This window comes from Maylandia zebra, linkage group LG3 (genome assembly GCF_041146795.1).
Source record: "Maylandia zebra isolate NMK-2024a linkage group LG3, Mzebra_GT3a, whole genome shotgun sequence".
Classification (NCBI taxonomy): Eukaryota; Metazoa; Chordata; class Actinopteri; order Cichliformes; family Cichlidae; genus Maylandia; species Maylandia zebra.
The window spans coordinates 7,797,289-7,823,587 of NC_135169.1; the positions used below are offsets into that span (position 1 = coordinate 7,797,289).

At 41.8% G+C, this 26,299-nt stretch overlaps 1 protein-coding gene across 1 annotated transcript; it reads right to left on the reverse strand.

Annotated features, from left to right (window-relative positions):
• Positions 1 to 1,216: 1,216 nt before the first annotated feature.
• On the reverse strand, positions 1,217 to 25,536 carry LOC143416648 (protein NLRC3-like). Its single transcript, XM_076882096.1, has 9 exons — positions 25,517 to 25,536; positions 25,174 to 25,252; positions 24,825 to 25,011; positions 17,679 to 19,497; positions 10,718 to 10,891; positions 9,228 to 9,401; positions 6,807 to 6,980; positions 1,919 to 1,965; positions 1,217 to 1,743 (listed from the first exon to the last, which is right to left on the reverse strand). The coding sequence occupies exons 1-9, from the start codon at positions 25,534 to 25,536 to the stop codon at positions 1,217 to 1,219; spliced, it is 3,201 nt and encodes a 1,066-aa protein (XP_076738211.1).
• Between the last annotated feature and the right edge of the window lie 763 nt (positions 25,537 to 26,299).

The following is a 26,299-nucleotide window of genomic DNA, read 5'->3' on the forward strand; positions in this document are numbered from 1 at the left end:
CCAGATTCACCCATTGTGGCCAATTTGTACATTGAGGAAGTGGAACAGAGGGCTTTGTTATCCAACCCTGGAACACCACCAAGTCATTGGTTCAGGTATGTTTAACACCTGGGTGAAAATCAAATCTCAGGATGTCCCACAATTCACGGATCACATAAACTCCGTAGACGACACATCAAATTCACCAGGGAGGATTTGAAAAGTGACAGGTTAGCCTTCTTAGACTGTGAGATTTCCATGAGTAATGGGGTAAAAAGCTGATGTGTCGGTATTTAATGTTTCCTCTTAAACTCTGGCTAAGAGGATGGCACAATATAGAATGATCTCACCCGAACCCTTGGCTGATTGTGACCTACACCCATTTTCACACCTTGGCTTATGTGATTAGGTAGAGGATCATTAGGGGGTCCATTGTCCCTCTCTGGGGGGAACACTCCCACAGGGCTTATATCTGGGACTCTCCACCATTTGACCCTAGAACTGAAGAAGCTTCTCAGATGAGAGGTAAAATGTCTTCAAGCAACTTAAAGAATTCCAGACGCTTTTCTTTCCAAGCTCCTTAGACCACAATACAAAAGAGCCACCTCGTCAGGTCAAGACTCCACAGTCTATTTACACCTACAGGCCAGTGGACACTCTTTCAATAATGAGGATGTACACATCCTGGACATGGAGGAACGCTGGTTTGAGTGGGGAGTTAAGAAGGCCATTTACGTTAAAAGGGAGAGACCATCTCTGAATCGAGAACGGGGCCTAAAGGTACATGTTTCGCCACCTTACAGTGCTGTGATTGTAGCCATTCCCCAACTCTCTGTGAATGGTACTCATGGTCATTGATCAGTGGTTGTTGATCAATGAGCTTTGATCAGTGGTTATTATGTGCATATTAAAGATCAAGGAACTGACATCACAGCACATTGTTCGTTCAGTGGTGCTAGTTTCAGTTAATATGCAAATGTACTGTTTATAAGATTGGGGAAACCTGTAGTCAGATGAGACTGAAGAAGTCACTTGGATGAGTGACGAAACGTTTTTCACACTAAAAACGCTACGTCCAGATGAACAAAATCAACTTTTGGGGATTTACAAAGAATCATTTAGAACAGTTTAAACATCAACTGTTTGAATCCATTAATCTGGAAATGTGTTTCTGAGTAAACTATCTGTTCAACAGTCAGATTATTTCTCTAACAGAAAGATGCTCTTTACACTCAACTCAGCACAGAGTCACTGACGAACCAGATTCCACCAAAAATCCAGGATAAAGAGTTTCATTGAAAGTGGTATTGAAGGTGTGGAGGTGGATCAGAGTGTCAGAGGAGACTCTGTAGAAGGACAGAGTGCCAGCAGGACAGTCCACATACACTGCTACTCTGTTAGAGACAGACGAAGAGGAGGAGGAGATGGGTGTTTCTCTGTCATTGTGATAGACAGAATGAGGACCGTCATCAGTGCATATCAGACTCCAGGACTGATCATTTCCTCCAAACACACAATTATCACTTCCTCCTTTCCTTCCGATATTTCTGTAACTCACTGATATACAAACGTCTCCTCTCCACTCGACCTCCCAGTAACAGCGACCAGTCAGACCATTTCTAAACAGCAGTTGACAAACATCAAATCTGTCTGGATGATCAGGATATGACTGAACCTCCTTCACATGTGTCACCTTCCTGTTGTTGTCAGACAGTTGGAGGTTTGTGTGAACTGTGTTTTTGTCGATTGTGAGTTGACAGGAATCTGATGGAGAGAACAAACACAATCCAGCTGCAGTTATTGATCCATCATCTGTTCATTGATTGACACTTTGATGATGACTCCTGACATCAGAGATGTGAATGAGTGATGTGACAGTTTGAAGATGGTTGAATGTGTGCTGCTTCATTTTTATGAATCCCATTAAAAACACACTTACACTTCCTCAGACCTGGTCTCAACCATCGGACTCCAGCAGGCTCCACCCTGAAAGGAGGAGGGGGGTCAGAGCAGCACAGTCTCTTTCAGCATGCACACATGGACATTACATGGCTCTCATTCACACAATGTTAGACACTGATAAAGGAACAGTCCAACATTTTCACAAATATACTTCAATCTATACATGGATCAAACTGCTGATGATTTGGACTGATCCTGGATCTGTCAGCACACCACTGTATTAAATGAAATATGACTGATTAAAACTTTAAAAGTTATTTTCCAATGGCTTTAGAAGACTTTAAACTTTGAGTCTTAAAATGTTTTTAACTTGAAGATAATGTTTTTTATATTTTAGTAGCGATATTCTTTTTCATTTTAAAGGTATTCAGTTTTTCTATGTATATGTAGGATTTGAAGGATTTATCAGGTGAAAGACCCCTATGAGGAAGTGCTTTGGCAACAGTGGGAAGGAAAAACTCCCTTCTAACAAGAGGAAACCCCCTGCATCACCAGATGGCCGCCCCTCCCTGAGCCTGGCTCTGCTGGAGGTTTCTTCCTGTTAAAAGGGAGTTTTTCCTTCCCACTGTCACCAAAGTGCTTGCTCATAGGGGGTCAAATGATTGTTGGATTTTTCTCTGGATCTATTATTGTACAATCTACCGTACAATATAAAGCGCCTTGAGGCGACTGTTGTTGTGATTTGGTGCTGTATAAATAAAATTGAATTGAAAAAAATTAAGATAAGATGGGTCTTGATTATTCAACACGTTGAAGCAGTATTTCAAAATGGAGAATTGATTAAGGGAAGCAAAAGGCTTTTCAGTGAGTTTATAGGACACCCTGACAATAACGAATTACAGTAGTCCTGCCTAGAAGTAATACATGCATGAACTAGTTTTTCAGCATCACTCTAAGACATAAGGTTTCTAATTTTAGAGATATTGCACAAATAGAAGCACAAATCGAAGGAAGCAGTATTACATTTTTTTTAATATGTGCTTTAAAGGACATGTTCCCACTCAAAAGTGACCAACATAGGAATTGAATGTATCCAGACTATCCATCAGACAGAAAACATCCCCTTACACACCACCCCAACTTACTCACTCACTCATTCACTCACTCGAGAATGAACAATGTCTTTTGCTTTTACACATCTCTTTTCTGTGCTTATGTGCCAATCTGCCCATGTAAACAAACTTCTTGTTACTAAAGGACAAGATCAGAGAGGCTAAGGACAATTACAGGAGGAAGCTGGAGTGGAAACTCCAGCAGAACAGCATGAGAGAGGTGTGGAGGGGCATGAAGACCATCACTGGATTCAGGCCAACCAACACCAGGGGAGCTGAGGGAGGTGAGAATAGAGCTAACAAGTTGAATCTGTTTTTCAAAAGATTCAACACTGCAGTGTCTGCTCACACCCCCACAACCTCACCTGTAGTCAGCCTGGAATCCAGAGCCACATCGCTGTGCCAGCCTCTCTCTTCAAATAGGGCTTTGGAGCGTGATGTCACAGGAGTTGGCGTGGAAAGGATTTTGGCCCGATGCGCCATTTTCCAGGTCCAAACAAAGCGCAAGCAAAAAAGGCATTGTTCGTCCTTGCTGTGTGGTCGGCTGCAACGTTTGATCGCACGACCGACACGGGAATAAGCTTAAAAAGGGTTTGTCTTTTTATTCTTTCCCAACCTTAAAGCAACATGAGGGAGCTTATATGGCGGACCTTACAAAACGAAGGCGTCTTGCCTGGATAGCAGCCGTGAGACGAGCTGATATCCAGTTCGCTTCCATCTCCTGATATCTGTTGGTGTTCTCCAGACATTTTCACTCTGGTAAGTTCTATATATGTTCATATCACTCTTTATAGCTTAATAATATTATCGTTGGGGCTCTCGGAGGTTGTAGAAATTGCCAACAAACATATAATTGAGTGACTGTGCAGACATACGTGCTATGTAACAATTCGCTAATTCTTTCGCACAACTGTAGGGAAGTCTGCCTATGAAATGGATCAAACAAATCCAGACTGGGTACCAACGTTTCACATGGGGCACTCAGAAATCCGAACGTGAGGGTTAGGGTTAACAAGATACGTGAAGATATCGGGGTAGGACAGTGGCAGTAAGTCGTCTGGGTCTTTACTCCACTGAAGTATTTCATATGGGTCCATATTTGTGATGCACTCTATTTTTTTCAAGTACTGCTGCTTTGCCTCTGGACGCAATCGGTCTCTATACCGTCCGTTTTCTTTTGAGCTGCTTTTAAGCATGTTTCTTGTCATCATCGTTCCAACACAGTGTGTTTGTTTTGATTTGTGGACCCAGAAAATGACGCCGCGCTCCCACAATACATTGCGGCGTGACATCAACTTCAAAGCCCTATAGCACTGTTGCCTCCTGTGACAGTCCTGACACCCCTCCCCCACCCATCACCTTCACTCAATACCAGGTTCGGATGCAAATGAGGAGACTCCACTTAGGCAAGTCTGCTGGACCAGATGGAGTAAATGGTAAATGGCCTGCATTTGTATAGCGCTTTTCTAGTCCATAGGACCCCAAAGCGCTTTACACTACATTCAGTCATTCACCCATTCACACACACATTCACACACTGGCGATAGCAAGCTACATTGTAGCCACAGCCACCCTGGGGCGCACTGACAGAGGCGAGGCTGCCGGAAACAGGCGCCACCGGGCCCTCTGACCACCACCAGTAGGCAAACATGGGGTTAGTATCTTGCCCAAGGATATTTGGCATGCAGCCAGGATGCAGCCTGGGATCGAACCACCGACCTTCTGATTAGTGGCTGACCTGCTCTGCCACCTGAGCTACAGCCACCCCGTGACTCCCCGCGTCCTTAAGGCCTGTGCCCCCCAGCTGTGTGGAGACTTTCATAAGCTGTTCATGCTGAGTCTGAGTCTGCAGAGGGTCCCAGTGCTGTGGAAGACATCATGCCTCGTCCCTGTACCAAAGACGCCACGTCCCAGTGGCCCCCAGGATTACAGGCCCGTGGCACTGACCTTCCACATCATGAAGACCCTGGAAAGACTCATCCTGGACCAGCTGCGACCCATAGTAAGACCACATCTGGATCCCCTTCAGTTCGCTTATCAGCCTCGTCTCGGAACTGAGGACGCCATCATCTACCTGCTCAATCGTGTCTACACCCATCTGGACCAGCTGGCGAGCACTGTGAGGGTCATGTTTTTTGACTCTTCCAGTGCTTTCAACACCATCAGGCCGACCCTCCTGGGTGATAAGTTAGCAGCGATGCAGGTGGATGCTTCTCTGGTGTCCTGGATTGTTGATTACCTGACAGGAAGACCACAATATGTACGTCTCCCACAGTGTGTGTCTGACAAGGTGATCAGCAACACAGGGGCACCACAGGGGACTGTCCTCTCCCCCTTCCTCTTCACCCTCTACACCACAGACTTCAGCCACTGCACAGAGACCTGCCATCTTCAGAAGTTTTCTGATGACTCTGCGGTGGTTGGATGCATCAGCAGGGATGATGAGACAGAGTACCGGGCTGTGGTCGACTCCTTTGTCACGTGGTGTGAGCAGAATCATCTGCAGCTCAACGTGGCAAAGACCAAGGAACTGATCGTGGACTTCAGGAAGACCAGGAAACACTTGACCCCTGTTTCAATCCAGGGGGTCAGTGTTGACATTGTGGAGGACTATAAATACCTTGGAGTACACATTGACAATAAACTGGACTGGGCTAAAAACACCACAGCACTTTACAGGAAGGGCCAGAGTCATCTCTATTTTTTGAGGTGAGGTCCTTCAACATCTGCCAGAAAATGCTCAGGATTTTCTATGATTCTGTTGTGGCCGATAACACCTCCCACCCACTCCATGACATGCTGGTCAGTCACAGGAGCTCGTTCAGTGAGAGACTGAGATTACCGAAAAGCACCACTGAACGGCACAGGAAATCTTTCCTGCCTGTGGCCATCTCCCTGTACAACTCATCCACTTAACACACTGTTTACTGCAATAGCTACACCCTTTTTGCACATGTTCTTCCTTTTTTAGCTATTTATTAATAAGTGACTTTTATGTATATATATGCATGTATATATATATATATATTGTGCTATTCTTACTTAGTTTACTGTCTTTGTTACTGTTTGTTTATACTGGAGCACTGTAACCAAAAATAATTTCAACTAGGGATCAATAAAGTATTCTGATTATGATTATGATTATAAAACCAACCAATCACAGACTTGGATGCAAAAACTTTGATTGGCATGTTACAGTCTCCAATCAGCTTGCTAGCTACGGCAATCTGGAAACAGAGTCCAGAATGTAGCTAAATGCATTTTCTGTTGGTATGTTTAATTATTTTATTTTAAATATATATATATTTTTAAGACCATTATTGTTTTTTATCTAGTTTAAAGCAGACCACTTCACTGGACTTAGCTATGTCTATATTCCAGCTGTGACCATTCCTCTTTTATACACAAGATTCCAGTCTCTCTGTTAAGATAGGTTACATAATATGTTCTTTGCCTTCAATTTACAGATATTAAAGGTTTTTTTCTTCTGTACAGTTAAACATACAATAGGTTCTCAACGTGATGACTAATTGAGGAGAATCAGACAGTTTTAATTATTGCTTCTGAAGAATTTATTCTTCTTGTCCTCCTGCAAGAATATCTCTTGATATAGTTTATGGAAAATGTTTCTGCATCTCTATTTGTTTGTTTCACATCTACATAAAACAAACAAGAAGTTCTTCTTGGAAAAAGGAAAATATTCCTCCATGTCTGATTATTCATGTCACATCTGCATGAAAAAAACCGGAAGGGAGTGAAAGACACAGGAAATGTTTCCAGCTCTTCCCCCTCTTTCAGACATTTTCTCCATACCTGAGAATCTCCAGCCTCCACTGTGGATCCTTCAGTCCAGCCAACAGCAGCTTAATCCCTGACTCTCCTGGATGATTGTAGCTCAGGTCCAGCTCTCTCAGGTGGGATGGGTTGGAGTTAAGAGCTGAGGCCAGAGATGTACAACTGTCTTCTGCAATCACACATCCTGACAGACTGCAGACACAACAAGTCCATCTGTGAACCCTTCACTGAAGGTGCATGAGAATGCACTATCTACCCTGTATCAGTCTGTTAATACAATTCAAAATACTAATAAAAACACTGTTTATCATTGTGAAGACTACCAACTACCAACATGAGACCAGCTGAAACAACAATCGCAACCAGGCTTACACAGAGAAAAAGCAGGTTTTCTGTCGAGGTTTATGAGGATTTTTAACGAGTCTTCCTGAAGCATATTGGTGAGGTTAAACCGAGGAATTCCACCCCTGAGAATTTCCACCTGGTGGAGGGGGTTGTGTGTCTGGTGGGGAAGGACTGTGTGAGGCCAGAGGTAGATATACTCTGGCTCACCTCAACACACAATGTGGGCTCTGGAACCAGACCAGCAGACCCATGGGTCCTGACTGCTATCTGCCCTTATGTGCCAAACAAGATTTCAGAGTATCCAGACTTCTTGGAGCCCCTGTGGGGGGATTCTTGAAGCCACTCCACCTGGGGACTCTTTGGTCTTACTGGGAGACTTCAATGATGATGGGGCAAAAACAATGAGACCTGGAGGGGTGTGATCAAGGCTGCCTGACCTGAATCAAAGCAGTGTTCTGTTACTGGACTTCTGTGAATACAAAAGTTTGTCCATAATGAACACCATGTTAAAAGATGGGGGTTTGTGCCTCCAGTACAACATCGGCCACAAGTCAGTGATACATTTTTTTATTGTACCATCTGATCTGTGGGTGTATGTTCTGGACATTTGGGCAAAGAGAGGGGCTGAGTCATTTTGAGTTGTTAATCACCAGCTGGTGGTGAACTGGATCAGGTGGCAGAAAATAATGCTGGACAGATCTGACACACCTAAACATAAAGTGAGGGTGATTTCATGGACCAGGGCCATTGCTAAAATTCTTAGCAATGGCCCTGGTCCATGAAATCTTCATCTCCCACCTTCAGCAGGGCTTTGGCAGCATTTTGAGGGAGACTGGGGATATTGAAGTGAATGGACCATGTTCAGCACTTTCAATGCTGAGGTTGGTGCTTGTCATGGTGGTAAACCCCAAACCAGGTGGTGGACACTGGTGAAGAAGGAGTCCTTGCAGTGTGCAGAGCATGGGTGGAGCACTTCTGACTTCAACTGAGTATAATGTCAGGTGGAGGAATGAATACTTTGAGGACCTCCTTAATCACACGGACGTGTCTGCAATAGCATAGTCTGGGGCCGACAAGGTTTACCATGAGTTCCTGAGGGGTCTGGATGTTGTAGAACTGTCTTGGTTGATATACCTGTACAATGTTACGTGGGGATCTGGGGTGGGACCACTGGATTAGCAAACTGGGGTTGTGGTTCCCATCTTCAAGAAGGGGACTGGAGGGTGTGCACCAAATACAGGTCGAGGAACACTGCATCAGCTACCCTCCCAAGGATGTTTAAGGGTACATTGGAGTTTGCCCAACCAGCCTACATTTTTTTCCTGACTTGGAGAAAGGAATCAACCATGTCCCTCAGAGTATTCTGTGTGCTTCAGAAGTATGGGCTTTCTGACCCCCTGATACAAGCCATTTGGTCTTATACAACTATTTTAAGAGCTTCATCTGCATTGCCAGCAGTAAGTTGGACTCCTTCCCAGTGGGTGTTGGACTCCGCCAGGGGTGTCTTTTGTCATTGATTCTATTCATAATTTTTTGGGAAAGAATTTCTAAGTGTAACTAAGTGGCAGAAGGCTTCCACTTGGGTGGTCTCAGCATCTCATCTCTGCTTTGTCCTGTCTTCATGTCCTAACCCCTAAAGCACTCATAGTGGATGGCTGTGTCTACTAGAGAATGGCTCTGCTGGAGGTTTCTTCCAGTTAAAAGGGAGTTTTCCACTTTTGATATTAAGCTTGCTCATAGTGGGTCATATGAATGGTGGGATTTCTCTGTCTCCTTTGTATTACTGTAAAGTCTTTACGTTACAGTATAAAGCACCTTGAGGCAACTTTTGTTGTGATTTGGCGCTATATAAATAAAACTGAATTCAATTTAATTGAATTCTACTATGGTTCAAATACCATCTGTGTGATACTTTGGGATGAAACCTAAAATATCCAGTCTAGCATATGTGAGACTAACATATATATTAACATGGCAGTTTACAGAACCATTCGAATTAGTTAAAAGGTAATTTGAGAAGTTCTACTTGAGTAAGGTGTTTATTTACTGATGTAATTCAGATTTTGAATGTTCATTAGTGGAGTCAATTCTGACCTGAGAGTTTCCAGTTTACAGAAAGGACTCTTCACTCCAGCAGACAGAAGATTCACACCTGAATCATGCAAGTCATTGTCATTCAGGCCCAGGTCTCTCAGACTAGAGGGTTGGGAGATGAGAACTGAAGACAGACATTCACAGCTTCTGTCTGAGAGGTTGCAGCCATTCAATCTGAAAGACAAAAAAAAAGACAAAACCTCTAGTGTTGAAATGTATTAATGGTGTGGTGAGGAGTTACTTGATTAGCTAATATAAAATTTTCTTTCAAGACTGGCTGGAATCCTTATTGCCTTATGCTATATGAAACTGAACTGATGAAAAACCAACCAACAAGATTAAAATCAAGTTTAAACTGGTTAAGAAGCTTGTCAATGAAAAGATGTACCTGGATATATTAAAACTTGAAGAAAAGTCTATAAATAGTAGCAAAACACATTCTCTGGTCTTATCCAGATGACGATATAGGAAATGTAATAAAGTAATGATGCACACAGGCCTTGTAGGGTCCTCTTCAATGTCCCTACAAGGCCCGTGTGCAAATTGTGCAAATTGCAGTGGTTCAGTAAGCTTTTCTACCTGCTGCAGTATTTCTTCCATATGATCTTTTCAGAGGACTTTATCACTATAGATGTTAAAGCAACAGGCCTAAATGAATTAGTGAAGTTGGGATGTAGCCAGGAGTTGAAACAAAAATCTTTCAATTAGCAGATGACATGCTCTTACTTCCTAAACAACAGCAACCAATTGCAAAATAAAGCACGCAGAATATTGTGCAACATAAAATTCAAGGTGACAAAAATAAAGCAAATACATTTTCTGTTCCGCAGGATATTAGAAGTCATTCAGGTTTTCAAGACACCACTGCTGTTTTTTTAATGGCATATGTCATCTGGATAAATGGATAAATAAAGCTGGATATCATCTGTCTTGCAAAGAAAATTTATTCTATGCGCTCCAATTATGCTGCCTAGCCAGTGCATGTATAATGTAAACAGAATTGGTCCTAGAATGGAACCCTGTGAGTCTGTCCAAGTTACATATCCTAATTCATTGATTGTAACAAGGACCACTGCAAATTTCAGTCTTTTACCTTTTCTTCATTTTCAAACATTGCTGCAAATTTCACTGTGTAAAAAAAAAGCCTAGATATGGGTTGACAGACCATTTCTGAAGAGTACACATCTTGAAAATAATTTGATATCTGATGCTAAAATGTCTGAGAAATCATTAAATATGTTCAAACTTTTTACCATAGAAAAGTGTGATGGCTGAGTAGAAGACACATGATGCTTTGAGATGGAATGACCCAATATTTAATTTTACTTCATGACTAGCTAAAATCCTTATTGCTCTTAAACGTGTCAGAAACTGAGCATTATCCTGTGGCTTAAACTGAAACAGTAAAAAGTGAAACTAAAAAAGCAAAGGTATGGAATGGAATTTGCTACAATTCTTAATAATTTTGTGAATTGATGAAAAACTGTTACCTGAGAGTTTCCAGTTTACAATGTGGATTCTCCAGTCCAATGGACAGAAGCTTCACTCCTGAATCCTGCAGGTTGTTGTTACTAAGGTTCAGTTCTCTTAAACTAGAGGACTGAGAACTGAGAACTGAGGACAGTGCTACACAGCTTCTCTCTGAAAGGTTACAGCCACTCAATCTGAAGAGATAATTAATTTATAATTAATTATTATATCAATTACATTTGATATTATATAAAAACATTTTGGTTCATCATTATGGTCAAATAAATGCCATGAAAGTTAACTCTGGAACAATAAAAAAAAGGGAGTTTAGTTCTATTTGGAGAAATCTACATTATACTTCTATGGGGGTGTTTGTCAATGTGTTTTGAAATGTTAGTTACAACCAAGTGCAGTCCCAATTGAAGACAGCATCAAGTTTACTGTTTACTATGCCTGGATGTACTCTTGCATTATTTTGTAATTTTTTCTTTTCCATCCAGCCATCCATCGTCATTCGCTCATGCGGAGCCAGGCCACAGGGGCAGGACCCTAAAAAGAGAAGCCCAGACCTCCCTCTCCCCAGTCACTTCCTCCTTCTTGTTCAGGGGAACACCAAGGCATTCCCAGACCAGCCGAGATACATAATCTCTAGACCATGTCCTGGGTTTGCCCCAAAAACAGTTATGTACAAAACGACTGAGAACACTTTTTGTCAAGTCTGTACAAAGACAGACTTGACAAAAAGGCAAAAAAAAAAAAAAAGGACGACGAAAAAAATCTAAGGAGTGAAAGGATCAGACCCATACGAGCATACAGAGTGGAGTAAGGACGTTAGCGTGCTGACCAGCTTTCATCACGGACATATTTATTATTATATGGTCCTAAGTGTGAGTGCATACACTCACAAAATGTTTAGAAACTTCAGATCCTGCAACAAGCCCAGCTCCAGTTTACTTTGGTGATTTGGACTATTCCATTTCACAGCTGTTGTTTTTTCCTTTATCTCCTGTACAGGCCAACGCAATCTATTTGTCGTTTCAGGTTGTAGTGTTACACAACATTTTCAGATCTTTTTTTTAAACTCAATTTTTATTATAATTTACAACATTGCAACTTGTACTTGTCAATGTTCACAAGTAGGACAGTTACAGGAACCGCAATGCAGAAATGTAGATTAAAATAAGAACTGCAATTAGGAAGCACGAAACAAAACTGGGAAGCAAAACAAAACCCAAGTAAGCGAATAAACAAACAGACAAAAACAAAAACAAAACATAACAAAAACAAAAACTTTATGTAATATTAAATAACATGTGACAAACTTAGCCATAAATGAAGAAAACGAAACAGACCTATGCTAAATTATTGAAACAGTAAAGCATGTATGGGTCGCCAACGCTCAGTAAACAATTCTCTCTGAATCCGCAGAGCGTATGTTATTTCCTCCATCCGGTAAATTTCTCTTGCTTTATCAAGCCACATATTATATATGAAGGTGGGTCAAGATTCAGCCATTTAACAGTAATACACTTTAGTGCTGCTGTAAGCAAGATTCTTAAGAGGTACTTCTTATTGTTTCCCGCAAAACCATTTGGTAATACTCCAAAAATGGCTAGCTGTTGGTCTTTTGTTAATGGTTGCTGGAAAACTGTATTGAGAACTTTAAATATGTCATTGCAATTTGAGCAGAGTTTTGGGCATGACCAGAATATATGTGAATGGGTTCCTAAATAAGTACCACAATTTTGCCAGCAGGTGTCAGGATTTGTGGGCTTCATTTTGGCCATTATCTCTGGGGTTCTTAAATATCTCATGACCACCTTCCATTTAAATTCTCTCCACAGCCCAGAATTAGTCACCAGATGGGCTTCACCGAACACCTCTTCCCAGGTGTCCTCTGAAATTTGAGTGCCAGTCTCAGCTTCCCACCTTGGCTTAATATCCAAAGTTGCATTTGCATTGAAACTCATAAATGCGTTATAAAAATTACTGATTAATTTTGGGGAGGAATGACTTTGAAATATTTTTAGAAATATTTCCTCAATGGGTGAGGGCTCCAAAACTTGCCTCCATTCTTTATGTTTTGTCAAAAACAGTGTTGGTCAAGTTACTTGAAAAAAGTAATCAGTAACTAATTACTGATTACTTCCCCAAAAAAGTAATCCCGTTACTTTACTGATTACTTATTTTTCAAAAGTAATTAATTACTTAGTTACTTAGTTACTTAGTTACTTTTAAAAACACGATTTACAACCTGAATAGGTGATAAAGCGATAGATCTTTCAGCCCAATTCTACTTTTTCTGCATAATCCATCATACAAAATGTAATCAAATGGAAAAGTCTCTTTTTAAAACTTGTTTTATCAGTTTTAATCTTTTAACTTTATGCATCAAGCAAAAATGTAATTATATGCAACATTCTCTGACTGGAAGAAATTTGTTTAATATTTAAACCTATTTTCTGCACATTCCAGCACATAAAATAAAATATCTTTTGTGTTTACACTCACTCTTTCAAATAGATGCAAGTAAAACACAGCAGAAAATAAATAAAGTCAAAGACTCAGTGGTCCTGTTGCTCTATTTTCACCTGTAAAGCAGGAGCTGGGCAGGCGGAGGTTTACCCTGGTGCAGGTGTGCCGCAGCAGTCAGTGGAAGGATATGGCAGCTCTGTGAGTTTCCCATTACGTCGTAGCTACTCGGTGCTTGCTTGGAAGTTTAGGGGGTTTTTTCGCTGTAAAAAGAAGTTTTCTTCCCACGCACGATGGACACTAATGTTTTTGTCACTTTTTATGGAATCAAACTCAAAGTAAGGTCAGTACTTTCACGCTTTAAACGCTGCACGCTCATACTCTCTCCCACAATCGATATATGATCCACTGTTGATCTGCACACAGCTGTTGTCACAAACGTCGCACTCGCTTACGTCACTGTCATGAGACATTCTCGCAAAAAAAATCACGGTTTTAGTAACGCAGTAACGCAGCGTTCCTACGGGAAAGTAACGGTAATCTAATTACTGTTTTTGCAATAGTAATCCCTTACTTTACTCGTTACTCGAAAAAAGTAATCGGATTACAGTAACGCGTTACAAGTAACGCGTTACTGCCCATCTCTGGTCAAAAAGCTTCTTAGCTGCAGAAATCTAAAAAAGTCAGAAGAAGGAAGCCAAAACTGACCTCTCAACTGTTCAAATGAGCTCAGGTGCCCGTTCCTCACAACATGACATAGTTTATAAAGCCCGCTATTTGACCATGATCTGAAGCCAGTCTTCCACAATAGGAGAAAAACCCTGCAGGGAGGAAAAATTGAAATTTCTTTTGGAAGACCAAATGATTGTTTGATTCTATGCCAAATCTATAGTGTGACCCTCGTCCATTCCCCCATATGCAAATTTTTAATTGAAATGTTAGAAAAAAGCAGGGATTCCAATGATCTTTCGCACATTGTCTTGTCAATGTTTAGCCACTGAGTTTCAGACAAATCCCGCACCCATTCAGTCAGGGGTCTCATCTCATCTGAAATAATATTTCAGATTTGGAACAGCCAATCCCCCCTGCAGTTTTGACAGTTTTAATGTTTGGAACTTGATCCTTGGGCGCTTGCCTTGCCATGTAAATTTGGAAAAAAGTTTATCTAAATCATCAAATGTAGAGTTGGGAATGTTAATAGGCAGCATTTGAAAAAGGTATAGAAGTCTTGGCAATACATTGATACGTATACTCTTGATCCGACCCAAGAAAGACAGACAAACTGAAACACTCCAAGTTGGTGACTTTTGGAGATTTATTTCCCTGGATGATTGAGAATGCATCAAGACGAACACAAAAGGAAGTTCACAGCTTTTAGCAGCTCCCCCACCTCCTCATTCACACACCCCCACTCCCCTCCCTCCAGAATTCCCAGGTAACAACCTAATTTACATATGAATGACTAGCCAATTTAGCTTCCACTTGGCTGAAGCTAAAGCCTAGCTAAAAGCCATTTGGCTGGTAGGAGGGTTTTAAAGGTAGAAAAGCCAACTGGCTGCTCTCCGGGGTTGAAAGTGGTGGGTGGGTTCTTTTACATTTTGAGAGAAACCAATTGAGTCTAATAACAGATTAAATGCCATGTTGAGGCTGTCATTTTTAGCATCTACATGGATGTTAAAATCACCCACAATAATTATTTTATCTGAGCTCAGAACTAAATTAGATATAAAGTCTGAGAAATCAGACAGAAACTCTGTGTAAGGCCCAGGTGGACGATAGATGATAACAAGTAAGACTGGTTTCTGAGTTTTACAGCTGGGGTGGACAATGTTAAGCATCAGGCTTTCAAATGAATTAAAAGTCTGTCTTGGTCTTTCATTAATTAATAGGCTGGTGTGAAAAATTGCTGCCACACCGCCCCCTCGGCCTGTGCTTCGAGATTTCTGGTAGTTAGAATGACTCGGAGGTGTTGATTCATTTAAACTAACATAATCATCCTGCTGCAACCAGGTTTCTGTAAGGCAGAGTAAATCAATTTGTTGATCAATTATTAAGTCATGTACTAACAGAGACTTGGAGGAGAGAGACCTAATATTTAATAATCCACATTTCACTGTTTTACTCTTTGGTTCAGATGTGGATACTGTATTGTTCTTTCTTTGTGATTTTTTATGTTTAAGTTGTTTGTTGCTGGTTTTTAGTTTGTTTTTTGTCTTTTTGGAAGCTGACACAGTCTCTATGGAGATGGGTTTTTTGGGGGGTAGCAGGAGGAGAGAAGCTGCAGAGAGGCGTGTAAGACTGCAACTCTGCTTCCTGGTCCCAACTCTGGATAGTCATATTTTGGGGGGTTTAATAAATTTGTCCATATTTCTAGAAATGAGAGCTGCTCCATCCAAAGTGGGATGGATGCCGTCTCTCCTAACAAGATCAGGTTTCCTCCAGAAGGTTTGCCAATTATCTATGAAGCCCACATCGTTTCTGGGACACCACTCAGACAGCCAGCAATTTAAGGAGAACATGCTGCTAAACATGTCACTCCTGGTCTGATTGGGGAGGGGACCAGAGAAAACTACAGAGTCCGACATTGTTTTAGCAAAGTTGCACACCGATTCAATATTGATTTTAGTGACCTCCGATTGGCGTAACCGGGTGTCATTACTGCCGACGTGAATTATGATTTTACTGAATTTACGTTTACCCTTAGCCAGCAGTTTTAAATTTCCTTCAATGTCGCCTGCTCTGGCCCCTGGGAGACAATTGACTATGGTTGCCGGTGTCTCTAGCTTCACATGTCTGAGAACAGAATCACCAATTACCAGAGTTTGACCCCCGGCGGGTGTGTTGCCGAGTGGGGAAAAACGGTTAGACACGTGAACGGGTTGGTGGTGTACCTGGGGCTTCTGTTTAGGACTATGCTTCCTCCTCACCGTCACCCAGCCGCCCTCTTTCCCCAGCTGCTTGGGGTCTGCCGGGGAACAGCTAGCGGGGCCTACGCTATCTTCGGCTGCACCAGCTACAGGGGCCTGGCTAGCTACGGGTGAATGAAGGGTGCGAAGCCGAGTCTCCAATTCAGTAATCCTGGCCTCCAGAGCTGCAAATATGCTACATTTGTTACAGATATCATTACTGCTAAAGGAGGCCGAGGAATAACTAAACATCTGACACAATGAGCAAGAAAGTGCAGGAGGGACAGGTGAAGTAGCCATGGTGCTAACGAGTCGGCTACAAGCTAGGCTAAGCTAGCGAAACAGTACAGAGACAGTGAGTGAATACTTTGGCTATAAATTAGGTAGTGAGTACACAGAAAGTGTGCCTCGGATGAAGCACGTGAAGATTATACTATGAAAGAAGAATGTATTTAAAAGTTGTTAATTAAATTGCTAAGCAAATAAGCTACTCAGAAACACCACTGTGTTTGAGCAGGAACAGGAAGTGATACTCTACCACAGAGCAACCGAACACGAAGTGACAGCGCCACCACCTCTCTTCTCTACCTCTCTTTCTGTCTCCCAGTCATGTCTGTCCCATGTTTAGCAAGTGAAAATAAAATAAACAATAAAAAGAATGGTGAATCAAACACACCAATACGGCATGGTCCATTTGGTAAAGTAAATACATTGGGCATCTTTCTTTGTCTTTAGACAATAATTCTGATGGCAAAAGAACTAAACTGGACTGGGGGGAAAAAAAGAAAAGAAAAGAAAAAAAGAGTGTGGCTGATCGCTCCTCCGTGCTGGATTATTGCGTGAGACTCCACGTCAGTCTTCTAGCCTAGTTAAAGTTTGCGTGTGTATGCCTACTGGAATTAAGTGTCTTCATGGCTGCCTCTGTTATTTCCCCTCAGGAGGAGTGTGGAACACTGGAGGGCAGCAAGCATGGGGTGTGCGGACACACAGGAATGGAGAACACGGAGCACAGACTTTTGAGAAGACACGGCACGGGAGTCAGCGGACTCAGATTTATTTGTCATTTTGCTGCACTGTAAATAAATGCACTGTTTTGCCTTGAAGACTCCTGCGTTTTGGGTCCTCCTTTTTCCTCTTCCCCACAGCTTGCCCTGGCAAACCATGACATGGATGTTTTATGGTGCTTTCTTTTTGCTTTACAGTAGATCTTTGAGGTTTAATCAGTGGCTACAACTGGAGTAGAAGCAATCCCATGCTATTGGTATTTTGCTGTGCACAAGTTCAGAGCAGGAGGTTGGTTGCTGCATTTAATTTTTGTTTTTTAAAACTTAATTTAACATAGAAAAATGTTTTTGTTTCTTTTTTTTTTTTTACAAATTTTTTTTAGTTCATTACAAAATGATATAAATTATTTCTGGCATATATTTAATACAATTATCTGGGGATATTTCAAGTTGCACTGTAAAATTGTCAGCCATAGTTTTAATCAAAACTAAAAAACCTTCTAAACTGTCTTCCAAGCTGAGTTTAATTCACATACTTTGGGTAAATGACGGAATTGTGATTAAACATATAACTTTGATTTGTATCCATCTTTACTTACTCAGCTTTGTTGGAGGCTTTCACCACTGGCAGCAGCCTCAGAAGAGCCTCCTCTGAAGCAGAGTATTTCTTCAGGTCAAACACATCCAGATCTTTTTCTGATGACAGTAAGATGAAGACCAGAGCTGACCACTGAGCAGGAGACAGTTTATCTGTGGAGAAACTTCCTGATCTCAGGGACTGTTGGATCTCCTCCACTAGAGAACGATCATTCAGTTCATTCAGACAGTGGAGCAGACTGATACTTTTCTCCGCAGACAGATTCTCACTGAGCTTCTCTTTGATGTATTGGACAGTTTCCTGATTGGCCGGTGAACTACTTCCTGTCTGTGTCAGCAGGCCTCGTAGGAGAGTCTGATTGGTCACCAGTGAAAGACCCAGGAGGAAGCGGAGGAACAAGTCCAGGTGTCCATTTTGATTCTGTAAGGCCTTGTCCACAGCACTCTGGTAGAAGTTTTTCTCTGTAAGTTCTGTTTGTCTCGATTCTTTTTTTCTAAATAATTTAAACATGGAAGGTGGCTGTTTCTCTTGCAGCAGATTGACTCTGGAGTTGATAAAGGTCAGATGGACATGGAGAGCAGCCAGAAACTCCTGAACACTCAGATGGATGAAGCAGAACACCTTGTCCTGGTACAGTCCTCTCTCCTCTTTAAAGATCTGTGTGAACACTCCTGAGTACACTGAGGCTGCTATGATATCGATGCCACACTCTGACAGGTCTGATTCATAGAAGATCAGGTTTCCTTTCTGCAGCTGATCAAAAGCCAGTTTTCCCAGAGACTCAATCATCTTCCTGCTCTCTGGACTCCAGTGTGGATCTGTCTCAGCTCCTCCATCATATTTGACCTTCTTCACCTTGGCCTGAACCACCAGGAAGTGGATGTACATCTCAGTCAGGGTCTTGGGCAGCTCTCCTCCCTCTCTGGTTTCCAGCACATCCTCCAGAACTGTAGCAGTGATCCAGCAGAAGACTGGGATGTGGCACATGATGTGGAGGCTTCGTGATGTCTTGATGTGGGAGATGATGCTGCTGGCCTGCTCCTCATCTCTGAATCTCTTCCTGAAGTACTCCTCCTTCTGTGGGTCAGTGAACCCTCTGACCTCTGTCACCATGTCAACACAGTCAGGAGGGATCTGATTGGCTGCTGCAGGTCGTGTGGTTATCCAGAGGCGAGCAGAGGGAAGCAGTTTCCCCCTGATGAGGTTTATCAGCAGCACATCCACTGAGGTGGACTTTCTAGGGTCAGTTAGGATTGTAGTTTTGTGGAAGTCCAGAGGAAGTCGACACTCATCCAGACCATCAAAGATGAACACAACCTGGAAGCCTTCAAAGCTGCAGATTTCTGCTTCTTTGGTTTCAGTAAAGAAGTGATGAACAAGTCCCACCAAGCTGAACTTTTCCTCTTTCAGCACATTCAGCTCTCTGAAAGTGAATGGAAATATGAACTGGATGTGCTGGTTGGCTTTGTCTTCAGCCCAGTCCAGGGTGTATTTCTGTGTTAAGACTGTTTTCCCAATGCCAGCCACTCCCTTTGTCAGCACTGTTCTGATTGGTTCATCTCTTCCAGGTGAGGCTTTAAAGATGTCTTCTTGTCTGATTGTACACTCTAGACTGTCTGGTTTCCTGGATGCTGTTTCAATCTGTCTGACCTCATGTTCATCATTGACCTCTGCAGTCCCTCCCTCTGTGATGTAGAGCTCTGTGTAGATCTGATTCAGAAGGGTTGGGTTTCCTGCTTTAGCGATGCCCTCAAACACACACTGGAACTTCCTCTTCAGATTAGATTTAAATTCACGTTGACAAACTGCAGCAAACATTTCTAATTAAAAAAAAAACAATAGTAAACGATTTTACTTCCTGTTCAATAATGCATACATATTTACTTTGTATTATTTTAGGGTCTTTACCTTACAACATAAAGCACTGTGAGAATTCAATTCAATTCAATTTTATTTATATAGCGCCAAATCACAACAAAAGTCGCCTCAAGGCGCTTCATAGATACAGAGAAAAACCCAACAATCATATGACCCCCTATGAGCAAGCACTTTGGCGACAGTGGGAAGGAAAAACTCAATGCATCATGGGAATCCCCCGGCAGCCTATGTCTATTGCAGCATAACTAAGGGAGGATGCAGGGTCACCTTGTCCAGCCCTAACTATATGCTTTACCAAAAAGGAAAGTTTTAAGCCTAATCTTAAAAGTAGAGATAGTGTCTGTCTCCCGAATCCAAACTGGAAGCTGGTTCCACAGAAGAGGGGCCTGAAAACTGAAGGCTCTGCCTCCCATTCTACTTTTAAATACTCTAGGAACAACAAGTAGGCCTGCAGAGCGAGAGCGAAGTGCTCTAATAGGGTGATATGGTACTACAAGGTCCTTAAGATAAGATGGGGCCTGATTATTTAAGACCTTGTATGTGAGGAGCAGGATTTTGAATTCAATTCTGAACTTAACAGGAAGCCAATGAAGGGAAGCCAAAACAGGAGAAATCTGCTCTCTCTTTCTAGTCCCTGTCAGGACTCTTGCTGCAGCATTTTGGATTAGTTGAAGGCTTTTCAGCGAGTTTTTTGGACATCCTGATAATAATGAATTACAGTAGTCCAGCCTGGAAGTAATAAATGCATGAACTAGTTTTTCAGCATCACTCTGAGACAGGATATTTCTAATTTTAGAGATGTTGCGCAAATGGAAGAAAGCAGTCTTACATATTTGTTTAATATGAGCGTTGAAGGACATGTCCTGGTCAAAAATGACTCCAAGGTTCCTCACAGCGTTACTGGAGGCCAAGGTAATGCCATCCAGAGTAAGAATCTGCTTAGATACCATATTTCTAAGATTTTCAGAGCCGAGTACAATAACCTCAGTTTTATCTGAATTAAGAAGCAGAAAGTTAGCGGCCATCCAGGTCTTTATGTCTTTAAGACATTCCTGCAGTTTAACTCATTGGTGTGTGTTATCTGGCTTCATGGACAGATAGAGCTGGGAGTCATCAGCATAGCAGTGAAAATGTATGCTATGTCTTCTAATGATACTGCCTAAGGGAAGCATGTATAATGTAAACAGAATTGGTCCTAGCACTGAACCCTGTGGAACTCCATAATTAACCTCAGTGTGTGAAGAGGACTCTCCATTTACATGCACAAACTGGAGTCTATTAGATAGATATGATACAAACCACTGCAGCGCAGTACCTGTAATACCTACAGCATGTTCTAATCGCTCTAATAGGATATTATGGTCAACAGTATCGAATGCTGCACTGAGGTCTAGCAGGACAAGCACAGAGATGAGTCCACTGTCAGAGGCCATAAGAAGATCATTTGTAACCTTCACTAAAGCTGTTTCTGTGCTGTGATGAGCTCTGAAACCTGACTGAAACTCTTCAAATAAACCATTCCTCTGCAGATGATCTGTTAGCTGTTTGACAACTACTCTTTCAAGGATGTTTGATATGAAAGGAAGGTTGGAGATTGGCCTATTATTAGCTAAGACTGCTGGGTCTAGAGATGGCTTTTTGAGTAAAGGTTTAACTACAGCCAGCTTGAAGGCCTGTGGTACATAGCCGATTATTAGAGATAGGTTGATCATATTTAAGATCGAAGAATTAATTAATGGCAGGACTTCTTTGAGCAGTTTTGTAGGAATGGGGTCTAAAAGACACGTTGATGGTTTGGAGGAAGTAATTATTGAAGTTAACTCAGAAAGATCAATTGGAGAAAAGGAGTCTAACATAACATCAATGGTACTAAGAGTAGCTGTAGATAATATTACATCTGTGGGATGATTATTGGTAATTTTTTCTCTAATGATAAAAATGTTATTTGTGAAGAAGTTCATGAAGTCATTACTAGTTAACGTTAAAGGGATGGTTGGCTCAAAAGAGCTCTGACTGTTTGTCAGCCTGGCTACAGTGCTGAAGAGAAACCTGGGGTTGTTCTTATTTTCTTCAATCAGTGATGAATAGTAAGATGTTCTGGCTTTGCGGAGGGCTTTCTTATAAAGCAGCAAACAATTTCTCCAGGCTAAATGATGATCCTCTAGATTTGTGACACGCCATTTCCTCTCCAGATTACGAGTCATCTGCTTTAGGGTACGTGTTTGAGAATTATACCACGCAGTCAGGTACTTCTGATTTGAGGCCTTAGTATTCACAGGAGCTACAGTATCCAGAGTCGTACGTAGTGAGGAGGTGAAATTATTAACAAGATAATCGACCTCTGTTGGGGTAGCGTTCAGATAGCTGCTCTGCTCTGTGTTGGTACAGGGCATTGAAGATGATAACAGTGGGTGGATTATATTCTTAAACTTAGCTACAGCGCTTTCAGAAAGACATCTACTGTGATAAAGTCTACTCTTCACCGCTGTGTAATCAATTATTGTAAATGTAAATGTTATCAGGAAATGATCAGACAGGAGAGGGTTTTCAGGAAACACTGTTAAATGTTCAGTTTCTATGTCATATGTTAAAACAAGATCTAGAGTGTGATTAAAGTGGTGGGTGGGTTCTTTTACATTTTGAGAGAAACCAATTGAGTCTAATAACAGATTAAATGCCATGTTGAGGCTGTCATTTTTAGCATCTACATGGATGTTAAAATCACCCACAATAATTATTTTATCTGAGCTCAGAACTGAATTAGATATAAAGTCTGAGAAATCAGACAGAAACACTGTGTAAGGCCCAGGTGGACGATAGATGATAACAAGTAAGACTGGTTTCTGAGTTTCACAGCTGGGGTGGACGAGGCTAAGCATCAGGCTTTCAAATGAATTAAAAGTCTGTCTTGGTCTTTCATTAATTAATAGGCTGGTGTGAAAAATTGCTGCCACACCGCCCCCTCGGCCTGTGCTTCGAGATTTCTGGTAGTTAGAATGACTCGGAGGTGTTGATTCATTTAAACTAACATAATCATCCTGCTGCAACCAGGTTTCTGTAAGGCAGAGTAAATCAATTTGTTGATCAATTATTAAGTCATGTACTAACAGAGACTTGGAGGAGAGAGACCTAATATTTAATAATCCACATTTCACTGTTTTACTCTTTGGTTCAGATGTGGATACTGTATTGTTCTTTCTTTGTAATTGTTTATGTTTAAGTTGTTTGTTGCTGGTTTTTAGTTTGTTTTTTGTCTTTTTGGAAGCTGACACAGTCTCTATGGAGATGGGTTTTTGGGGGGGTAGCAGGAGGAGAGAAGCTGCAGAGAGGCGTGTAAGACTGCAACTCTGCTTCCTGGTCCCAACTCTGGATAGTCATATTTTGGGGGGTTTAATAAATTTGTCCATATTTCTAGAAATGAGAGCTGCTCCATCCAAAGTGGGATGGATGCCGTCTCTCCTAACAAGACCAGGTTTCCTCCAGAAGGTTTGCCAATTATCTATGAAGCCCACATCGTTTCTGGGACACCACTCAGACAGCCAGCAATTTAAGGAGAACATGCGGCTAAACATGTCACTCCTGGTCTGATTGGGGAGGGGACCAGAGAAAACTACAGAGTCCCACATTGTTTTGGCAAAGTTGCACACCGATTCAATATTGATTTTAGTGACCTCCGATTGGCGTAACCAGGTGTCATTACTGCCGACGTGAATTATGATTTTACTGAATTTACGTTTACCCTTAGCCAGCAGTTTTAAATTTCCTTCAATGTCGCCTGCTCTGGCCCCTGGAAGACAATTGACTATGGTTGCCGGTGTCTCTAGCTTCACATGTCTGAGAACAGAATCACCAATTACCAGAGTTTGACCCCCGGCGGGTGTGTCGCCGAGTGGGGAAAAACTGTTAGACACATTGTCAATGGAAAATTGTATTTAGTAGTCAGTATAATCTTTTAGTGATATAAGTTTGCTTATGGTAGGATGCTGTTTGTAGTTATTTGTATTAGGAAATGTTTAACCATGTATACTTAGAGGCATATAATCAATTGTGTAGTGACAAGATGTGTGATCTCTAGCAGGCTGCAGGCTTGGTTCACCCCCACACCCTGGGAGCACGGGAGATTTCGCACCTTGTTTTATGGTAGGATTAACGTAGCTACGTCTGTTCTAGTCTAAGTGCTTTAACTGCTGGACTTCCTCACCGTGCCATCTAGGGTGGGGGAGACTACCCTCTTTATGACCATGGATGTACCTTTTGTGTTTTTATGTTATATGACCCTTTGATCAGCAGTGACACACACACACACACACACACACACACACACACACACACACACACACACACACACACAATGGAGTATAAATAAAGACCGGGGCAGTTCTCTCACTGGAGTCTCTTAGAGTGGAGGCTGCCCTTGCTAGCAAGAAGTTCTGTGTGTTTCTCTTCTCTGAGTCTTTACTGAAGAAGTGTTTTAGAACATTTTCCCTAACACACATGAACATGGTGGTGTACCTGGGGCTTCTGTTTAGGACTATGCTTCCTCCTCACCGTCACCCAGCCGCCCTCTTTCCCCAGCTGCTTGGGATCTGCCGGGGAACAGCTAGCGGGGCCTACACTATCTTCGGCTGCACCAGCTACAGGGGCCTGGCTAGCTACGGGTGAATGAAGGGTGCGAAGCCGAGTCTCCAATTCAGTAATCCTGGCCTCCAGAGCTGCAAATATGCTACATTTGTCACAGATATCATTACTGCTAAAGGAGGCCGAGGAGTAACTAAACATCTGACACAATGAGCAGGAAAGTGTAGGAGGGACAGGTGAAGTAGCCATGGTGCTAACGAGTCGGCTACGAGCTAGGCTAAGCTAGCGAAACAGTACAGAGACAGTGAGTGAATACTTTGGCTATAAATTAGGTAGTGAGTACACAGAAAGTGTGCTTCGGATGAAGCACGTGAAGATTATACTATGAAAGAACAATGTATTTAAAAGTTGTTAATTAAATTGCTAAGCAAATAAGCTACTCAGAAACACCACTGTGTTTGAGCAGGAACAGGAAGTGATACTCTACCACAGAGCGAGCGAACACCAAGTGACAGCGCCACCAAGGCAAGAAGACTCTTGTTGTTGTGTTATATAAATTAAATTGAATTGAATGATTATCTCATCTCCCATAAAGAATGCATGTTTGAATACATGTTGGTACATCTCTTGAGACATTCGTATATGTTTCATTCATCCAGCAGCTTAAATATTTATACAAAAATCCTCTTACTGCTCTGCAGATGATCAGCCAGCTCCTCCTGCTTCATTCTCCTCAGGAAGTCCACTGTGATCTTCACAAATGCCTCTCTGGTGCTGCTCCTGTGGCTCTCTAAGCATTCTGGGTAATCTGGACTCAGAACCTTCTGGATCTTCTTCAGCTCGTTCTTGACAAAATCAATGATGTTGTCCTCCAGCAGCTGGAACAGAAAACTTTATAAATGACCCAATTAGAATGAAATCATGGAGCCAAACATCAGATCCATGTTGGACACACTGACAATCCACTGGTCTACAAAGAGCAGCATGGAGATGACTGTGAACAGAATAGATGTAAAAGTAGTTGTTGTACATGTACAGACCATAAATATGGAGTCCAGCTGTGTTTGATGCTGCTGGGCAGACTGACCACTGGGAACCTCTGAGCTCTCCTGATCCACCCTGTGGAGGAATTGGGAAAACTGACTTCCTCAACAGGACACAGGTCCAGTAAGTGACTGCAGCCAACCAACTGTAAACCTTCTTCAAGTGTCACAAAATCAAAAATGTTGATGTTATTAACGACAATTTCATCTATTTAAAATTTGAACATTAGCATCATGTGATATATTGATTGATTGATTGATTGATTGATTGATTGATCGTACTTTATTCATCCAGAGGGAAATTGGGTTAAGGCTGCCAGCCGTGCCAGTGCCGTCTTACCCTTCCGACCATACATACATTACACAAACATCACATGGGGAAGACAGGTCAGAGAGGTATAACATGGAAAAAGCACAACATGAGGAAAGATAAGGAGAAAAAAATAACAACCCCCAGACTGAGCTGCAACAGGGAGATCAGTTTGAGAACAGAAAAAAACACCTCTGCACATAGCACATGAAAAAACTCTTAAAAAACACGAGACTAGACAAAGACACAAGAGGCTAAGCAGAGAAGCTAAGGGAGAGGAGGAGGAGGAGAAAAGTGCGACCGCCTTCGCCGAGAACAAGAGAAGAAATGGGCAAGAGACGAGAATATAATATCACACAGAATGTCCAAGGACATCCAAGGAGAAATGGATGAATTAAATGACTGTTTCTGCAGCAGCTACAAAAGTGTGTAAACTGATGATGTAAACCTAGCTTTAACAGTGAGAGATGCAGTTTACAGTTTGGCAAGAGAAATTATTCTTGTTATAATGTTTGAAGCTGACTCAGGGTCATTATGAAAATGGTAGATATATTTTATTATAATACAAAATATGTGAGAGATCCTACTTAATTATTATGTTTAATATAGAATAATTACTTCAGTGGATTTAATGTAGTATTTTTTTCTTTCTGTCTTATATATTGAAAAATGCCACCTCAATCATCATGTATGTTGTCTCTTAAGAAGATTTCTTAAGAGAGGATGTTTTTTGTTTTGTTTTGTTGACACCACACAACAAGAAATGCAAAAAATGCTGTCACAAAACAGTTCCACCTTACACATGTTCCTATT